Here is a 19,483-nt window from a genome sequence, read left to right as displayed (position 1 = left end):
GTGAACTGCAGAGGTCTTGAAAAAGAAACAAGGGCCAACACTGCAAATATGGACTCTGTGCATAAACTTAATGTAATTGTTATACGTTTGAAATTTATGAAATGCTTGTAATTCTACTTCAGTGTACCATAGAAACATCTGACAAAAAGATCTAAAAACACTGAAGCAGCAAACTTTGCGAAAATCAACACTTGTGTCATTCTCAAAACTCTTTGCCATGACTGTACTTATTTTTGATATTTCCTCATGCTGACTATATGTCACCCAGCCATTTTAAAAGGGGATTCTTAATTTGGTTATTTAAAAAAAAAAAAAATACTTCTGAAGTCACTACTTGAACAAATGACAGTAATAGCAGAAATAGACGTGAACGTTTTCCCATGTGTTTATGATGCATTTCTACAAGCATATTATTTACATCAAATATGTTACAGCAACATCACAGATCTTTCTGGGGAAACTGGGAAGCTCCCTATGAGCCTAAACTGGGAGGATGTCATTTAACAACACATGTAGAATTAGCAAATTTTGGCAACTGAGAGACCTTAATGACACACTTGTACATTAAGCTATAAAACAGTATGAGAAGTTACGCACACTCAGTCCACAAACACAAGAAGAGAACATGCAAACTCCATAGAGACACACTGACCAGGCTGGCAATCAAACCTGAACTCATGGCACAGTGTAATATTATTAATGTTAGTACAGTATATTTATATAGCACCTTTGCCATGCACACAGCACTGCACAAATATTCAAAGGAATACGAAAGGAATAAAAGATGATATTAATAACACGGGATATAAACTAATATCAGACACTAAATAATAAATACTTGAAATCAGCGTTCTGAATTACATTACAAAACAAGCAAGAGAAAAAGAAGAAATCAATGAATAAATGAACACAATTTGTTGATGCTTATATGTAGGAATACAAATGTACTGGGTGGTCCAGATCTAATTATGCAGATCCAGATCGTCTGAATGACTTTGATTTATACGGGGACGATTCCAGTTCGGTGCGAAGACGATTCTTCATGTCGTCAGTTCACACACTTCTCGATGGCCTGAGATTTTTCGGGTGATTTTCTATGTAATAAACTTAATAAGTTATAGCGTAATGAAAATTGCATAATTAGATCTGGACCACCCTATAGATGTTTCAGTCACCCACAGTGATACGAAGCAGTGAATAGGATAAGAGCAGATTTCGTTATAAGTTTTATAGCCAAAGGCTTGAAGGACATCGACTATTCAATGCCTATTTGTTTGCTGTTCAGTTCAGATCAAACAATCCTAAAGAGACCTCCACGTTGCTGCAAAGTAAACACTCAGGCGGAGTCATCATATTTAGACATGCAAACCGCTTCATGTTTTCTTGTCTCTCATTTTTCCATGATGTACCAAGAGTGCAGTCTACAAAGAATCCGATAGTTCTAGCGCATTACCACCGATGAGTCGCATTTGTTAAGCACGGCGATGTTGCCGTGAAAAAAGTTGCACACAGGTCCGTCGCCGGAGTCCGTGCCGTTTCTGGGCATAGGTTTTGAATGCAATGACCTTCTAGTGAATCATGGCGGATTACTGCCTGCAGCGCTCTGTTAAGGAGCCTATCTTCATTTTGTTTAGGAAAATTCGTCCGGATCGTACGAAGCACAGCGAAATGGTTAGTTGTGCGCCTCAGCAGTGCCTGCACTGTCAGCAGTATGCACAACACAATCTATGTGCAGTGCAGGCGGCGTGCCAGGCATCTTGTGCGACCTCCTCGCTACCTGTGCGCCGCGCCGCGCCGTGCGCGTGACCGTGAGGCAGGCAGAGCTGCTTCAGCTTCGGCAGTGAGCCGCTGCCAAGACTAGGAGTCAAGTGGAAAAGATTTGCAATGCGCCAACAGAATTATTGAACCAGTGTGGACCTCGTTAGTGAACAAGAAGAATTCAGAATGCATCCCCCACCACGCTGCTTTTTATAGACTGTGCCTGCGCTCACTTGCAGCGCCATTCTGCATTACCGTAATTCCTTCAGTCAACTGAACACTGCCATGTTGCTGGTAGTAAATGTGCGTGCTCTGCCACATGCTACAGAAGGGCTCCTCAAGTGTGGTCCTGTTTTGTGATTGCAGTTTTTTGTTCCAACCAAATTGTTCCAAAGCTTATTCTTGTTCGAGAAATGAAAATCGTGGACTATGATGTTTGCTGATGACATTGTGATCTGTAACGAAAGTAGGGAGCAGGTTGAGGAGACCCCAGAGAGGTGGAGATATGCTCTAGAGTGGAGAGGAATGAAGGTCAGTAGGAACAAGTCAGAATACATGTGTGTAAATGAAAGTGATGCCAGTGAATGGTGAGGATGCAGGGAGTAGAGTTGCCAAAGGTGGAGAAGTTTAAATACTTGGGATTAACAATACAGAGTAATGGGGATTGTGGAAGAGAGGTGAAAAAGATAGTGCAGGCAGGGTGGAATGGGTGGAGAAGAGTGTCAGGAGTGATTTGTGACAGACGGGTATTAGCAAGAGTGAAAGGGAAGGTCTACAGGATGGTAGTGAGACCAGCTATGTTATATGGGTGGGAGACGGTGGCCCTGACCAGAAATCAGGAGACAGAGCTGGAGGTGGCAGAGTTAAAGATGCTAAGATTTGAACTGGGCGTGACGAGGATGGACAGGATTAGAAATGAATACATTAGAGGGTCAGCTCAAGTTGGACATTAGGGAGACAAAGTCAGAGAGGAGAGATTGCATTGGTTTGGACACGTGCAGAGAAGAGATGCTAAGGATAGAGCTGCCAGGTAAGAGGAAAAGAGGAAGGCCTAAGCGAAGGTTTATGGATGTGGTGAGAGAGGACATGCAGGTGATGGATGTAACAAAACAAGATGCAGAGGACAGAAAGATATGGAAGAAGATGATCTGCTGTGGCAACCCCTAGTGGGAGCAGCTGAAAGAAGAAGATTATTGCTCAGGAAACTTTATTGTACGCCATTGTTTATAACTTGCTTGTTACACTTATTAGTACTTAATTGCTCCTTTTAGTCTTAAACAGCTGCCTTCAATGTTCTTAATTTCTTCTTGTTATCATAACCATTTGCCAAAGAACCACAAGATGGAAATAACAAAGGAGCCAGCCATTTTCACCTACTTCAACGGTTCTCAAGCTCTTCAGAACTGGTGGCCCACCTGCTTGTCACAAGTAATTTCAGCTTCCAGTTGGACCCCAACTTCAATTAAGCAAGCTGTCATTAACAGGTTCTCTGTTTTGGTGTCGATTCACAAATTACAAAACTTGGCATGCTCATTTTTTTTATTAAAATGTAGCAAGCATTTATATATGTTACCTGGGGAAAATAATAGTGGCTGTAGTGAAGCATTAAGTTGGTCCAGGATTAAATTACAACCGCTACACACATCCGGTCAGAGATGGATGAAGATGTCCAAATTCTGTTTACTAATTTCTTCTAAAGTTACACAAATGTGAAGGTATGGTCTAAATAAAATAATAAAAATAAATTAGCTGTCACAGTTTCTTACTCTTAAATGGGTCTTAAATGGTCTTAAATGGGTCAATGTTAACATTAGTTATTAACAGGTACTTTATCCACTTACGTACTTCACTCAAGATATCTTCTTCTTCTTCTTCTTCTTCTTCTTCTTCTTCTTTCGGCTGCTCCCGTTAGGAGTGATGATTGATTTGGCAAAATTTTACACCAGATGCCCTTCCTGATGCAACCCTCCCCATTTATCCGGGCTTGGGACCAGCACGAAGAAACACACTGGTTTGTGCATCCCCTGTGGCTGAGTTTAACTCAAGATAACATCAATATCAGAAAATTACTAGAACGTTAAACCATAAAGTATTTACTTAACTTAAATGAGTAAATTATTCTTAATATTCTAATACTGTAATTCTATAACAAACAATATGTGTAAAACTACAAATAGCGTCTGTTCAGCTATCCTTTAGCTTCCTCAAAAGTTTATATTTTAGAAACTACTAAAATATTATATATATATCCAAATTACAAAATTAAACACATAAACAATATACTTAAGGACAAGCAATTAAATTCCACCTACTTTATATATAATTATGCAAACTTTCACATTTGACAAATGAAGCTCCTACTCTACTGTTAAGATGCCACCAAACTAATCTATGAGGTTCAAAGTGAAGCCAGGTGATTGGCCAAGTTCCAAATCAGCATAGGCCAATCACAATAACTACTACAACAACAACAACATTTGTTTATATATCACATTTTCATACAAAAAAGTAGCTCAAAGTTCTTTTAATAATTAATTAACTAATAATTTAAGGTGGACAACAACTTAATTAAAGGGAAACAACATATAAATACTATATTGCCTTTTCAACAGTGGCTTTTAATCTAGGTTTTTAAGGTTATAATCATCATCATTGGGATTTTTCACTCAGCTTTTTGTTTCATTCTGTTATTGAAGCTGTTATTTACTAATGAGCATGCTAGCTATTAAAACCTGCACCCTTTCAGTGCCATTTAATAATAATAATTTATATATAGCTAACAACTGATTATGTGAATATTTGGTCTGCTGTATCTTTGACAATCTTTTAAGTACTACTGACTTATACATAAGCATGTTTTCTTTTGATTGAATCAATATGTTACTCGTTGCTTATGTTTTGACAATGTTTTAATAATAAGAATGGAAACGGAATGTATGCTTACTTCACTGAACTGATCACTACTTACAAACCGGAGTGCACATTAAGATCTCAAGATGCCAGTCTGCTTATGATTCCAAGGATTAATAAAATAACAGATGGAGGTTGAGTTTTTAGTTACAGGGCCCCTAAACTGTGGAATGGTCTGCCTGCTACTATAAGAGATGCCCCTTCGGTCTCAGCTTTTAAATCCCAGCTGAAGACTCAGACAGTTTAGCATACCCTGACTACAGCTGCTGATTAACTGTGCATACAGTATCTCTGTTATTAGTCATTAGTACTAAAATATAAGACATTTATAAAAGCTGTTACTAATACTCACCTACTCTGTTTCTGTTCTCTGCATCTTCATGTGGCACTTGATGCTACAGTCCTACTGCCAAGCTGTCTGCCTGCCTATGGAAAAGTCATGTCACATAAAAGAAGCACTGGAATCATCGTGTAGGAGAAGGATCCCTTTATCAGATTGGCTAGCCCAGCACTGACTCAGCTGTGGAATGGCCAGTAGTGGGGAGGCAGCATGTTGGATACTCCCCGTCACCTCCCGCCAGTAACTGTTATGGCATTAAAAAAACTTTTTGAATATTCCTTGTCTGATCGCCATAGAAATTTGGCCATGTTCCTGAGTGATGTCTTTAACTACAAAGGCAAGAACATCCATCAGTGAATGTGAACATGAGGTATTACTGACTGAAGTAGAGAATCATCAATCATCCTGCACACTTCTCAAAATACCTGGGCAGCTTTAAACTGTCTTACAAGCTAAGAGATGTCTGCCGGTCCTTCCTAACTAAACAATGCAAACTTAAGAGGTACTTAACTGACATTATGTATGTAAGTGGAACCTTATTTACAATTTTGTAATCAATATACACATACATGATACAATTGATATGTGAAATTAGGAGAATGATCACCAAAGTCGTGAATCATGTAGCTTTGAAATATGCATGCATCTTTGTGATTCTCTGAAGCTCATGGGGTGAAGAGGCTGTCCTAAATTGGTTATGCCAGTTTCAGAGCACTTCATTTCTTTCACATTTTGCTATGTTGCAGACGTATGCTAAAATCATTTTCAAATTTATCAAAAATAAGAGCTGAAATATACCACAATGACACAAGTCAAGTCAGAAGTTTTTTTCTTTTTGTTTTCTTTCCTTTTAGTCATTCTGGTGTGTGTTTGAGAGGGGAGTTCCAGTTTTTTTATAATATCTATATCTCTCTATTGAATAAAAAAATCTTGAATGAGACAAGGCTTTTTAGCCTGGGACGAGATGTGACATTTTCAGAGAGATACTTTCAAGTCCCGCAAGACGAGACTTTGTGCCAAGAGATTTATCCATGCCCAGAGCTAGAAATAAAAGACAAAGAGTAGATGATAAAGTAGAACGTCATAAGGAATTCAAAAACGCTGGCACAATACACATGCAGAGCAGGTTAGAGATAATGAAAGTACTAAAATCTGAAAGTCTCAAAAAAATGAAAGTAAAGATCGCATTAGCTCAAACAAATGGAAATTATTACTCTGTGAAATGATAGATAGATAGATAGATAGATAGATAGATAGATAGATAGATAGATAGATAGATAGATAGATAGATAGATAGATAGATAGATAGATAGATACTTTATTAATCCCCAAGGGGAAATTTACGAGACAGCAAAAATAGATTGAATATATTGTTCAGATTTAAACGTTAAATAGGAGACTTGTAGATCATCTAATTCATGTTGCCATCAGGGAAAAGTAGTGTTTCTTCCCAATGAAAAGACGTATCCGCGAGAATTAAAAGATTTGTTGTAAGGTGAAAGTGAAATCCATATACGCATGCGGCAGAGACGTGAAGTGGCTGGCACGTATGGCAGGCCAGGGGGTTGGCGAGCAAACAGGGGGTGAAGCCCCCTAGTATTTATTTAATATTGAGCTTCTGTAAAAAGCCACATCTATCTATCTATCTATCTATCTATCTATCTAAGCTTTAATTCAGTTTATGAAAATAATTCTTTCTGTGTACAAAATTAACAAGTAATGGAAAGTTTCTGAGATGGAGCTCAGCATAGGTGAAATGAAAAATTCTGTCCACTATGGCTAAACCAGCAGAGAGTATGACCAGGCAAAGTATCAGGGCAGCCTATTACATTTGGTCTCTCAGTTTTAATATTGTTAATATTGAGTTCTGTAAGTGATCATTTATCATCCTCATCTGAGATCATGATCTTGGACAGCAGCGCCATGCTGTCCTTTTATGACAGTGTCATCGAGTGTGTCATCATTTCCAGCTTCATTGCCTGATTAAGTGGCCTAACAAACCAACATTTAATTGAGCTCCAGCAGGTGAAAATACGGGAAGCTGAAATTATCACAGCTGAGGGCAAACGTCCATGAGGTGCAGCAGTTATCTTCAATTGATCAGATGGGACAATCACCTTAGAGAACCACACAAGCTGCTGGGTATGACACTTCACTGCAATGCCAGATGGCTTATTAGCAAACAGCACCCCTATAGGAGAAATCCGTTTTAACATGTTTATACATATGTAAGAACTGCTTTGATCACTTTTTACAAATTAATCTCAAATGTGTTTTTAAAATTGTGAATTGTTTCCGATTGTTTTAGTGAAAGTGTTTCAGCTTTAGCTGTCTCAGCATGTTTTGGTTCATTTCTCTGTGGATGCAACTAAAAAGACAAATGTAATTTATTGAATATTAGCTGTGCCACACGGCTTCACCCGTGTACAGTAATAGTAAAAAAAAAAGACAATGAGGAGATAATTGCAAGGTATTGATCTAGGTCAGGGACTCTTCAAATTTTTTAATCTGAGGACCCAAATAAGACAATCGGTAACATGCTGGGACCAAAGAAGATGGATTATTACCATGACAGGAGAGCCATACAAAGACAGATATCAATGGCCGTATAATAATAACAATAATAATAATAACTAGGCTGACCCGCCTTTTAAGTTGACCACTTCTTAAGGCAATTCAATATGTAGATCAATTTGATATTTTATACAAACTCATTAATTTGGTTATATTGCATTTGAGCGGTATTACTTTAATACTCGTAGTTTCTGTTATTTTTGTGATGAAATTTAAACTTTTTTCTATATTGAGGTCGCCCTTTTGAACCCCCCTGATATTTACTACGCGGTGAGGCATTTGTACTCCATCAACATTAATTATTTCCAGAAACATCATTTTGTCTATTTTTCCAGCGCATCGCGCACAAAAGCAAGGGAACGATGGGAGCACCAGAACTCTGCTCACATCATGTCGCTTTGTACCACAAGCTGCAAGTAGTAAGTCTGTGGCTACGCTTTCCACTCACGGGAAGGAAGGACAATCCCGACCGCTTTTATATAGTAAGAAAGAAGAAGAAAATATCGCACAGTTTGGAGTAGAAAATCATCTTTTACCCGGAAAAACGAAACTACAAATCCCATCGTGCATTGCAAAATGGACGGGGCGTGTGTGAAACTCCGCGCCTGCGTAGCACTCACGGGACGAAAGGACAATCCCGACAGCTTTTATATAGAAGGATAATAACAAAAACATCAAACGTATATCTCACATGATTATTACTAAAATTAAAAAGTAAACATATTAATAAAACAATTAACATTTAAAATAGTAAGCAGATCTGATGATTTTAAAGGACATTTTGAATGGTCACTTTAGTCACTTGATTCATGGCACCGGATAAGGAATAAAAAAGTCAAAAAATGATTAATCAATACAATTTATATTTACCTGGTTTCAAATCACATTTTTATATTTTTAAAACATTTTTTAAAAGAGTTTCGCCATTAACAATACATACAATATTTCTAAATTAGTTCACAAATAGTTTAACATAACCTGATTTTCATTTTAACCTGCCCGGGGTTTGTTTCCTGCCTTGCACCCTGTGTTGGCTGGGATTGGCTCCAACAAACCCCCATGACCCCGCAGTTAGGATATAGCGGGTTGGTTAATGGATGGATTTTCATTTTAAAAAGTACCTGAAGTATTCCTAAAATATGTGTGCACGGTCTGTATTTATAGGATAAATCTTCATGAATAATTTGGCGAATTGTCAGTCAATCAGTTTTTAACTTGCCTAGCAGGGGGTGCTGGAGCCTATCCTAGATAGCACAGGGCACAAGGCAGGAATAAATCCTGGACAAGGCGCCACTCCATCACAGGACAGACACGCACACAGGCACCCACACACATACAACCTCAACCATACACTAGAGCCAATTTTGTATCCACCTAACCAGCATGTCTTTGGACTGTGGGAGCAAACCCACGCAGGCACAGGGAGAACATGCAAACTCCATGCAGGGAGGACCCAAGATGTGAGTCTTAGTCTCCTTAATGCAAGACAGCAGCACTGCCACCATGCCACCTTCAGTGAATGGTCCCCTGTCAAATGTGTATTCTGCCAACTGACATCGAATGTTTCGACATTTTTGATATTTTCTGATGTTCTTACAGTTCTCAATGATCCAAATGCGTTCCTCACACAACCAGAAGACTGAACATTTTCAGACCACTTTAGAACAGTGTAACGAGGTTAATTTCTTCCTCATCAAGGCACAGCAGTAGGAACTGCAATTCCCATGATGCTGTGTGTACAGAAGTGACCGATAAATCAAATGTTGTTTTGGACCGCTCCCACAGCTCTCTTCAGGAAAGAAAGTATTGATTACCACAGAGGAATCTCCAGGCATGGTGTTAAGATCGGCCGACATACCAAGATCATATCTGACTGCATATATATATATATCCAAGATCATATCTGACTGCATATATATATATATGTGTGTGTGTGTGTGTATATATATTCAGTCAGATACGATCTTGGTATGTATATATATAGTATACTCATGTTATACCTTCATTTAGACATGCAATATTTATTTCCCTGTTAAGTCGTAATGTGTTAGAACGAAGTGATTATAAAGAGGCATTCAAGGCTATATGAGAGGAAGCAAAATGGTTTGTATTTGGCCCTGTTATGTTTCAGCAGCTGCCTTTTTTGAAACAAAAATCTGCCTCTGTCCAGTTCTTTTTGTTCCTAAAAAGAATTCCACCCACCTTAGAAAAGATAACTTGTTATACGTGTCTTTGCTGTCAATCGTCGCACGCGCAGTCTGATTTTGTTTCACAGATTGTGAGAGGGATGGTGGAACTGTAGGGAATATTTTTATTTTTTCGTGCCCTAAAAACGATAGCTCTCTGTCATGAGTAACGCCGTAGTTTCACATGCTAAAGAGCAGATGACGTATTACCGATTTTGCGTTTCGATGAACTCGGATAAGTTTTACTACGCAGTCACGCGGCGACCCTTCACAAGCATGTCCACGATCCAGCTTGGGTCGCGACTCATAACTTAGGAAACACTGATTTGGGGAGTTAATGTTAAAGAATCAATAACAACGGAATGGCAGATCGATCTGTGAAGCCTACTTTCTAATCTTATATCACATCTCCAGCTTATTCAAAACTCGGCTGCAAGAGGACCAGCAGCAGCGAGCACATAACACCCATCCTGCGTCACCTTCACTGGCTGCCTGTGTCTTACAGAATTGAATATAAATTTCTACTAATAACCTACAAAGTCTTAAACGACCTTGCGCCAAACTACATCAGTGACCTTCTCCATCACTATGTGACTATCCGCCCAGTAAGGTCCTCTGATTCTGGAAATCTTGTACCCCACACTAATCTACACTCCATGGGTGACAGCAGGGCCTTCAGCTGTATAGCGTCCAGATTCTGGAATGACCTACCGAAATGAATTAGATCAGTTGACTCCATGAATTCTTTTAAAAAAACAACTCAAAAATCATCTGTTCAGGAAGGCTTTAAGCTCTACTTGACTTACCCTTTTCTCAGTGTACCTCCATGTCAGGATGCGTACTAAACCATGTACCATAGTACAATGTGTGTACTAAACTATGAATTATGTCGTCTGTTAGGCTTTTCTCTGAATTTACTATCTTACTCTTCTTTATCTATTTATTTATCTGTTTTAGTACAATACTATATACTGTAAACCCTGCCGTTCTTTCTTAAACTCTGTGAAGTGCCTTGAGCATGGGAAAGGCGCTATATAAATGTATTATTATTAAAGATTTAATAAACAAGTAGAAAAAAAATGGATTTCTCCTTTCCAGGATTGGTTCCTGCCTTGATCCCCATGCTGCTGGAGTAAAGCTTCGTCTTCCCATGATTCTAAATTGTAAGGAATCGACAATCTTTTTCTATACCTGTATCACTTTGCTTAGTTTAGAATCAGGTCAATGATGTCATGACATCTATTCGGATAAGATTAGTTTTACATCAGATAGCGTAAAGTCATTTCTACCGGATGATTTTAGTTTTAGTCCCGTCCGAATCGCCCTTGCCAGTAACTTTTCAGTCTGCGCGCTTGCATCTCAGTTAATATTACGAGGACCTTAACCTTCTGTAAAAATCCGTAAAAAAATAAAAATAAATAAACCCATGTTAGAGTACCTCCCGCACGAATCGACATGTCAGTAAAATTCCGTCATTTGAGCGATTCAAACAGTAGCCTACTCAAGTTGCTGAAGTCCTCCGGTAGTATTACTTTACCCAGTGCCTGAAGTAGAGAAAAGAAAAAGAACAAGAAGAAGAAGAGCTATCATTGTGCGCGCTGACAAACAATGTGTTTAGTGTATATCCTTGGAAGTTCGAAGGTGCGCCGATATACCTAATTTATACAGAAAAGCTGGTGTATGACGGGCTCCCCCCATACCTCTTGGAGGTGCAAATGGACATATTAATCTTATAGGTAAAGGTTGCTAATGTTTTCGGAGACGGAACATGGAAACGTTAACTAAGGGGGGCAGGGAAATACCTGTACAGAGTAGAGCACTGCCGGTAAATCGCTGTCTTTGCTCCTATGTTCTGGAGTAAATAAGGCCATGTACAAAAGAAGCTTTGCGGATACCGTTTAAGTAACAGGAGGATTAATTGTTCCTCCAACCAGTAGATGGCAGTGACAAATATATTACTGTATATCTGCTAATCACATTCTTCGTTTAGAAGAAGATGACATCATCCAGGGCGACGTAAACAGAAGTGGGAAAACACTACACGTCTCCACGGCGGGAACGTTGAACTGGCAGATTGGGTGGCTGCCTGGAGGTGACGTAGTACCCGGAGAAACTGGTGTTTGAAAGAGAAGCGGTACGTACTGATTTAATGCACAAAAGTAAGAAGGAAAGGAATAATAGAGCGGTCCTGGAGCCCAATGACGCCAAAGACATAAACTGTACTGACGAGGCTGCACGTGAAGGGCCCACGAAATCGTTGCTGCGAGCTCTGCACAGAAGGGCGCTAGGACGGTCACGGAGTGGGAGTCCATCCAAGCGCCCGTTAAAGGTGTACAGAACTCCTGTTTTTTAAAACCTCGCATTACGCGAGAGCCGCCTAGTGGCACAAGGCTGGCTGACCCCTTTCGCTTTTATCGTATGGGTGCTGCGCGGTTGCATACAAAATGTCTTTGAAGACGTGCAGCTGTCGGCTAAGCTTTATGGTCGCTATGTCCGTAGGTCGTCAAGGCTTCGATGTTTAATCTCACAGACACGCACAAACGCCGCAATTGCTCGTTTAGGTCCGTGATCGTTTTGACTCCGAGGCCCCGATGGCGGGTATTCTTAAATAAATAAATAAAGCCGGCTTCACTGGTTAGTAGAGATGACTTGTGTGTCTAGAAGAGTCCAATTAGATTCGCGTTCAGTCCAGTATGCGCAGTTCTTGTATTTGTAATTGAATATAAAATATTTAATGTGAATATGTGGGAACTTCCAACCATCCATTATCCAGCCCGCTATGTCCAAACTACAGGGTCACGGAGGTCTGCTGGAGTCAATCCCAGCCAACACAGGTAGCAAGGCAGGAAACAAATCCCGGGCAGGTCGCCAGCCCATCGCAGTATGTGGCAACTTGAATAACAAAATTCTGTTGTATTCATTGCTGGGTTATATATAAGAAGTATAAGGTGGTTGTTAGGGAATCGAAACATGAAGCTTAAGGGAACAGATATCATTTCTGTCAATGACAGGGTTTCATAATGTACCAAAGGTCAAGGCCTCATTTTGTTTTGGTAAAATGAAAAGTGACTTTTGCTTTCATATTGCCACCTTGTCCAGGGATTATTTCTGCCTTGTGCCTAATCCTTGTTGGGATAGGCTTTAGCTTCCTTACGATCTTGCACAGGTTGAACATGGATGGATCATTTCATACTGGTGACACAGGGTAACACAGCAATATTAATAACGACAGAGCAGACTCTTTTGTTTAGGAGACTGTGCTTCAGTAATGTGGGTAGTGACTTCCTTTTACGTATTCTACAACTCTTTAATGGTCAGTGTGACCCCTTGGTTTTAGTAAGGGGGGAAAGAATGAAGAGAAAACTGAGTGCCATTACGAACAAAACTGCACATCATCTGTCTGACACACCAACACTGAGGACTTTCATCTGACAAATTATTCAGCAGAAGTATGTCAGGAAACGTGACTGGAGATCCTTTATACAACCAGTAATACATCTGCATAAGGCCTCACTGGGACCTGGACTTCCCTTTTTTTATCTTTAGCCAAGTCAGAAGTTTTCTTTCTTTTTAGTACTTTCAGTGTGTATTTGTTATATTTATGTATGTATTTATTTATTAAGCTTCTGTAACAAACCGAAATTTCCTCACAATAAAGTTCTATCTATCTATTGATGTTCAGTTTTTGGACAGTACAGTGACATAGTCGGATACATGATTAAAAAAAAACACTGGTGAGTGGTCAGGGATTACAGTTCATAACAACTGAAATAAATCACAGTGTTTATGATTACTGAAAGCAGGAATCATTTGAGAGTCACACTTTATAATAATATAATGTCTGTCTGGTTTAGATTCACTAATTTGTGTGCAAGTTGTATTTCTTCGCCAAAATGTTTGTAAGCATTTTAATGTTTTTTATTTAATGGGAAGTATTACTTTCATAAAGTGCCTGATTCGAATTGTTACTGTCACTGTACCAAATTCTAACTGCAGTGCTTGCCCTTCTCGAACTTGTTGTGTTCATTCAGTCATCTGTTATTTTAATACTACCTCTATTATACAAAAAAACTAGCTGTGTAAGTCTGTGCTGTAGAAAACGGCCCGGGGTACTAGAAACTATTGAAATCATCAGAAAAAAATTGAACTGTAGAGATGTCAGGTACTGTATTTGAAAGGAACTACTCTGGGCATCTCTCTCCTAGGAGGATTCATTTGCCGATGTGCTCACATCGCTTGTGCGTTATCGGTGGGAGGAAAAGTAAAAGGGATACTATTTTGCCAATGTTAGAGGCTAAACAACTGTCTGTCTTCGGAGGTTTTGTTTTGCCGACGTGCTCGCCTCGCTCGTTGTAATGGAAGGATTTTTCTAAAGAGAGGGGGGGATCAAGAGAGCAGATGGGCGTTGGTCGCTCAGTGCAAAAACCAGCTTCAAGAAGGAAAAGTACTGGGAATATGGCCAGAGGGTTATGCTGACTTGTTTTTCACTTCGAGGTGCTTTTTACTATACAGCTAGAGGGGGGGATCAAGAGAGCAGATGGACGTTGGTCGCTTCAGCGTGAAACCCAGCTGCACTACTAATGTTTTGGGAGAAACAGCCGGGAAATGTTCTAAAGATACAGCCAAGGCTATGTAAGGAGTTGTTTTTCACTTCGAGAGGCTTTTTTCACATGTAAGCATGTTATTGTGTCTTCTGGTATCAGGCACTAGTCTCAAGGCCGAGTAGAAGAAAAACATAGCGCCGTGTCCCGTGGAAGGAGGGGGTGTGAGAAACTGATCACTTCTGTATACACTGCTTACACGTAAGCCGCTTTGGGCAAGGACGCTCAATTAGTATATAAGGGAAGGTTTCGCCCTCAGTTTCTTTGGAGGCTCAACCGTGGGGACAGCGCGCACTGCCCGGTAAATGAAAGGCTAAATGGGTTGGTCCTTTGACAAGACTGACAAGCGGGCCCCCTCAGTCTACTGGTCTGGGATGATGGCTCTGTGTCTTTTTATATGTCTGTAAGTATTGTTTTGTTTTGTATGTCTGCATTATATGTGTTTGATTATTATAGTTGATTAAGTAAATAAAATAGAAGTATTGGACCTCTTCTCTCTGATTCTTTGCCTACTTATGTTCTAATCCCTTGAACCATTTTCCCGAATCAAAAGACTCGTGTATTAGCAGAGGGAGGAAAAGTAAAAGGGACACTATTTTGCTGATGTGCTTACATCGCTTGTGCATTAGTGGCTAAGTGAGTGACTCTTTCTCCAGAGGTTTCGGTTTGCCGCTGTGCTCGCCTCACTTCTGTATTAGCAGCTAAGCAAGTGACTGTTTCTTCGGAGGTTTCATTTTTCTGACGCGCTGGCCTCACTTGCGTATCCTCAGAGGTGGAGCCCTCACCCCGATTCCACTTCTTACTTCCGGGCCAGACTGACACACACACACACACACATTTCCATGAGTAGACATTTATACATTGGATTCTGACCATGATATCATGTTCATGTTTGTTTACTCACTTGATTTCTGTTCTATGTCCTGATACATTTTTTTTTTTTTTTTTAAATTCACAGAAACAGCTCATTCACACAGACACACCTCCCTCTGTATTTTTGTTTATAATCAAGTATGTTAAGTATCAAAGCAAACTGCACATAAAGGCAAAAAAAATATGTAACCAATTGTACCATAAATGTTGTGAGCCACCTTGGATAAATGCATCAGCCAAGTAAGTCCATTAGATTGTGTCAGTACATCACAGTATTTGTTAACCGTTTTTATTAAATATGTAACTGATAACTTCAATTTGGAGATGATGATGAGATCTGGTGAATTAACAGATATCTTAAAGAAGTTAAATACCCTGAAGATCAGCTGATATGTGTCGGGCAAAATAAAGTATAAAATCTTACACACTAGAAGAGATAAGAATACAATAAAATTGCACAATAAGTCATCTAAAGCTATGAAGTTGATCTGAGTTGTAGGGGAGGTGGTGTCATCCACATTGGAGCGTGGGAATAGTATATGGTGAAAAGAATCCAAGGATGTTAATCCGTCAAGTATAGTCTGTTTTGTACTTGGCAACAGCAATAACTACTTGGACTATATGATAAGGAGCCCCCTTACTTTCTATAAAGGCGAGGATTTGGGCAATTAAAATTGCATGAAGGTAAGTGAAGTACATTTGCTTTGAGAAACAATAATATAATTGATGTTCACAAGGATTATACAAATATAATAACTGCTTATATATCAACATTAAAGCTAGGAAGTGAGACAGATGCACATAACAAAGAAGAGGCTTCCTGTTCTTAGTTTATTTAACCCCAACTCCGGTTCTGGAGAGCTACTGTGACTGCAGGTTTTCATTCTAACCCTTTTCTTAATTAATGTCCAGATTTTGCTGCTAATTAACTCTTTGCCCTAATTTTAATTGATGCACATCTTAAGACTCAAGCCCCTTAATTATTTCTTTTTTCCTTAAATAGCAACCAAACAATATTAAACCATAAAATGAACCAACACATAAACAACAACCTGCGCCCATCACACAATAACTGAAAATAAAGAAAGGTGAAGGCCCCAGTAATGCTGACCTGTTCAGGTCCACACAACCTTTTATCATTGCTCTTAAAAAATAAAATCAACAGTTTTGGAAATGTCTGCCATGGCAGAATGAGCGCCATGGAATTAAATAACGGGTTTAATTAGCAACGAGAATTGACTTCAAGTTAAGAAACTGAATGAAGGTTGGAGTTTGAGGTCCCAACTTAGTTGGTCATCTGTTGGCTAACTTCGAATCAAATTTATGTTTAGGTGCCGTTTAAGGAAAAAAGAATCAATTCAGCGGTCAGAGTCTCAAGAAAAGTCAATTAACACAAAGGGAAATAGTTAATTAGCAGCAAAAACTGGTCACTAATTAAGTAAAAAACAGGACTGGAGTTGGATACCCCTGATTTAAGATATTTTTGAAGTTTTTTGACTTTAGCAAGTTGTTTAACTTTTAACAAACCTGTTGCTTTCGGAATTTAATGTAACGCCACAACTAGTTCACCCTGGCTCTAACATATAGCTGTCGGTGTCATGTTGTTATTCAAGGCTTACTGTTCCAAAATGAGTTAAAAGCTCGTGAAAGCGAAACGTTTACCTGACACAATTATGAGCTTCTTACACGATCAGTTTTACAATACACAGTCTTTAAGGATGATGTTTGATGTGGTGTGCTTTTGCTCAAACCTGGAGGAACTGACTTTGCTTGTACTGGATGGCACTATTTGTTTTTTGACATGAGGTTCTTCGTCTGTGGAGCGGTGCAGTGATGTCTTCCTCAGTTTTCTTTGACTCTTTGCCATGTCCCTGACAACCTCATGAGGAAAAAAGTCACAGCCGGGTTGGTAAATTTTGCCCTAACTAAATCAATCTATTCATAGTGCTAGGCACCACTGTTGAAAGAAGTTGAAGGTTACCACCTTTATTTAAAAGCTTTGCATGAGGGATGCTAGGGCTTTGTATTTTGTCTAATTAATATCAAATAGCACACTTAATTCCTAAGTTTGTTTGATATTATTTGTAACATTGTTTATCCCATCTCTGGTAGTGTTCCTGTGTTTTTTCAAATACTGATTGTGATCATTTTCTTAACTATTTTGTTGCGAAAGTTACTTCTGTTCAATCAGACATTTTACAGGCTGATCCACCTTGCTCTTTCAGTCTGAATTTCTTTTCCTCTGTATCTCTTGACAGCCTTTAATTAATTATTTAAATTTATTTAATTAAGAATTTAAATCCTTCATGTTGTGTGTTAGATATCCTTCCAACTTCTCTATTTGTTACAAGTTCTTCACTTGATTGGCCCATGTTTGGTGTCCGTGATAAATTCTTCTCTCATGACTGGGTTTGTTCCAACTTATTGCAAGTGTGCTACTGTGCAGCCTTTATTGAAATGAAAACTAATCTTAATCCAGTTTTATTTTAATAATCTGAGGTCTGTCTCTAAACTCTTATTCCTAGCTAAAATGTTACAAAAGGTAGTCTTAATAAATATTAAATTTTAGATGAGTTTCAGTCTGGCTTTATGAAATGGCGCTTCTTAAGGTGGCTAATGACCTTTTGTTGGCTGCTGATGTGGGGAGTGTTTAGTCCTTGTATTTTTGGACCTTAGTGCAGCATTTGATACTGTAGACCCCGTAAGCTTTTAATTAATAGGATAAAGCATTGCGTGGGTATCTCTAGGACTGCCTTAGACTGGTTTAGTTCTTATTTGGCAGAAAGGAATTTCTCAGTTAGCGTGGATGAGTATATGTCAGCCCCAGCTTCCTTGTCGTGTGGGGAATGCTGCAGGGATCTCTTCTTGGGCCAGTGTCATTTTTTTTTGTATATTCTACCTTTAGCTCAGATTTCACATTTATGCTGATGATCTTCAGCTTTCTTGCTCTTTTAAACCGCAAAACCTCCATAAGTTATCTGCCCTGGTCGATTGCCTGAGTGAAATTAATAAATGGCTAGCTGATCATTTTTTACAGCTCAATTCTAAAAAGAAAAACTGAAGATTTAATTATTTCCCTGTTAAATTTGCACACAGAGATCCGTCTCAGGTTATCGGCTGTTTCATTCAACTTTTAAATCGTGTGTTGAGAGCCTGGGTGTTGTGTTTGACCAGTCTTTAAATCTTTATGCTCATGTTAGGTCCTTATCTCACTCTTGTTTTTTTATCACCTGAGGATTATAACAAAACTAAGAGCAGTGGGATCCAATGCTCAAATGGAGACATTAGTGCGTGCTTTTATTTCTTCACGTCTTGATTAATAAAATTCCTTTTTTATGTGTTTAAACAAGACATCGCTGCTGAGTCTTCATTCTATTCAGAATGCTGCTGCCAGATTGTTAATCCACTCCAGTAAGTGGTCTCACATTACTCCGATTTTATGTTCTCCTTATTGGCTTCCAGTGGAATTTAGAATCCATTTTAAAATGTTAGTAATCACCTGTAGAGCTCTGTATGGGGAATCACCACAATATAGTTCAGATTTTTTACAACATTATACTACCAGTTGCTCACTTAAGTCCTCTAACTAGGGTTTTTATTGTTCTACGTACTCGGCTAAAGACTCGTGGGGATCGGGCTTTTCAGTCCACTGCACCGAAATGGTGGAATAGCCATCCATGTGCTTTATGGGCTGCAGATACACTTGATATATTTTTTAAAAAATAGTTGAAGAGGCACCTTTTTAGGTTAGCAGGGTAGCATTTTTGGCTCTTCTGTTTTATGTTCATTTGTTGAAATGTTAATTTTATTTTTTACTGTTTCTGTGTGTTTTTATTGTTTTCTATGTTGTACAGTGCTTTGTGCCTCTGTATGCGAAAGGTGTTTTATAAATTAAAAAAAAATAAAAAGGGACTATTTCTGGTACGAGATTCAGACACAGAGCTTAACATTTGAGGAGTGCATCTTAGGACCAGTTCTGGACATCATGTGCAAAGTTCTCTGAAGAGGAGCTTTCAGGTCCAAAGAAGATGGGTCGGCTTCTTGCCCCAAAAAGACAAAAAGAATTAAAATATGCCAATGTTAAAAAGAAAGCTGTAGTCTCTGGATCAAGATCTCTTCTAGTTACAGAGCCTATGCCTTCTTATCACATGCGTTATTGTGTCTATCATATATTGGTTGGAGACTGTGGCTCTGACCAGAAAGCAGGAGACAGAGGTGGTAGAGTTAGAGATGCTAAGATT

General features: G+C 39.0%; 1 protein-coding gene across 3 annotated transcripts in view; it reads left to right on the top strand.

Moving 5' to 3' along the window:
• LOC120533184 (gastrula zinc finger protein XlCGF57.1-like) overlaps window positions 1-19,483 on the top strand; it is a 73,045-nt gene that overhangs the window by 33,420 nt on the left and 20,142 nt on the right. The window contains exon 4 of one of the 3 annotated variants that reach the window (XM_039759919.1): window positions 10,206-10,212. The exons of 1 other annotated variant lie outside the window; for it this stretch is intronic. In XM_039759919.1, the coding sequence (XP_039615853.1) occupies window positions 10,206-10,212 (7 nt within the window). Of the gene's footprint in view, window positions 1-10,205; window positions 10,213-11,772; window positions 11,903-19,483 lie in introns of those variants that run through there. One more of the 3 variants, XM_039759918.1, reaches the window with a different exon arrangement.

Source organism: Polypterus senegalus, chromosome 8 (assembly GCF_016835505.1).
Source record: "Polypterus senegalus isolate Bchr_013 chromosome 8, ASM1683550v1, whole genome shotgun sequence".
NCBI lineage: Eukaryota > Metazoa > Chordata > Cladistia > Polypteriformes > Polypteridae > Polypterus > Polypterus senegalus.
The sequence above is the reverse complement of the archived record's forward strand: the minus strand, read 5'-3'. Positions and strand labels throughout refer to the sequence as shown.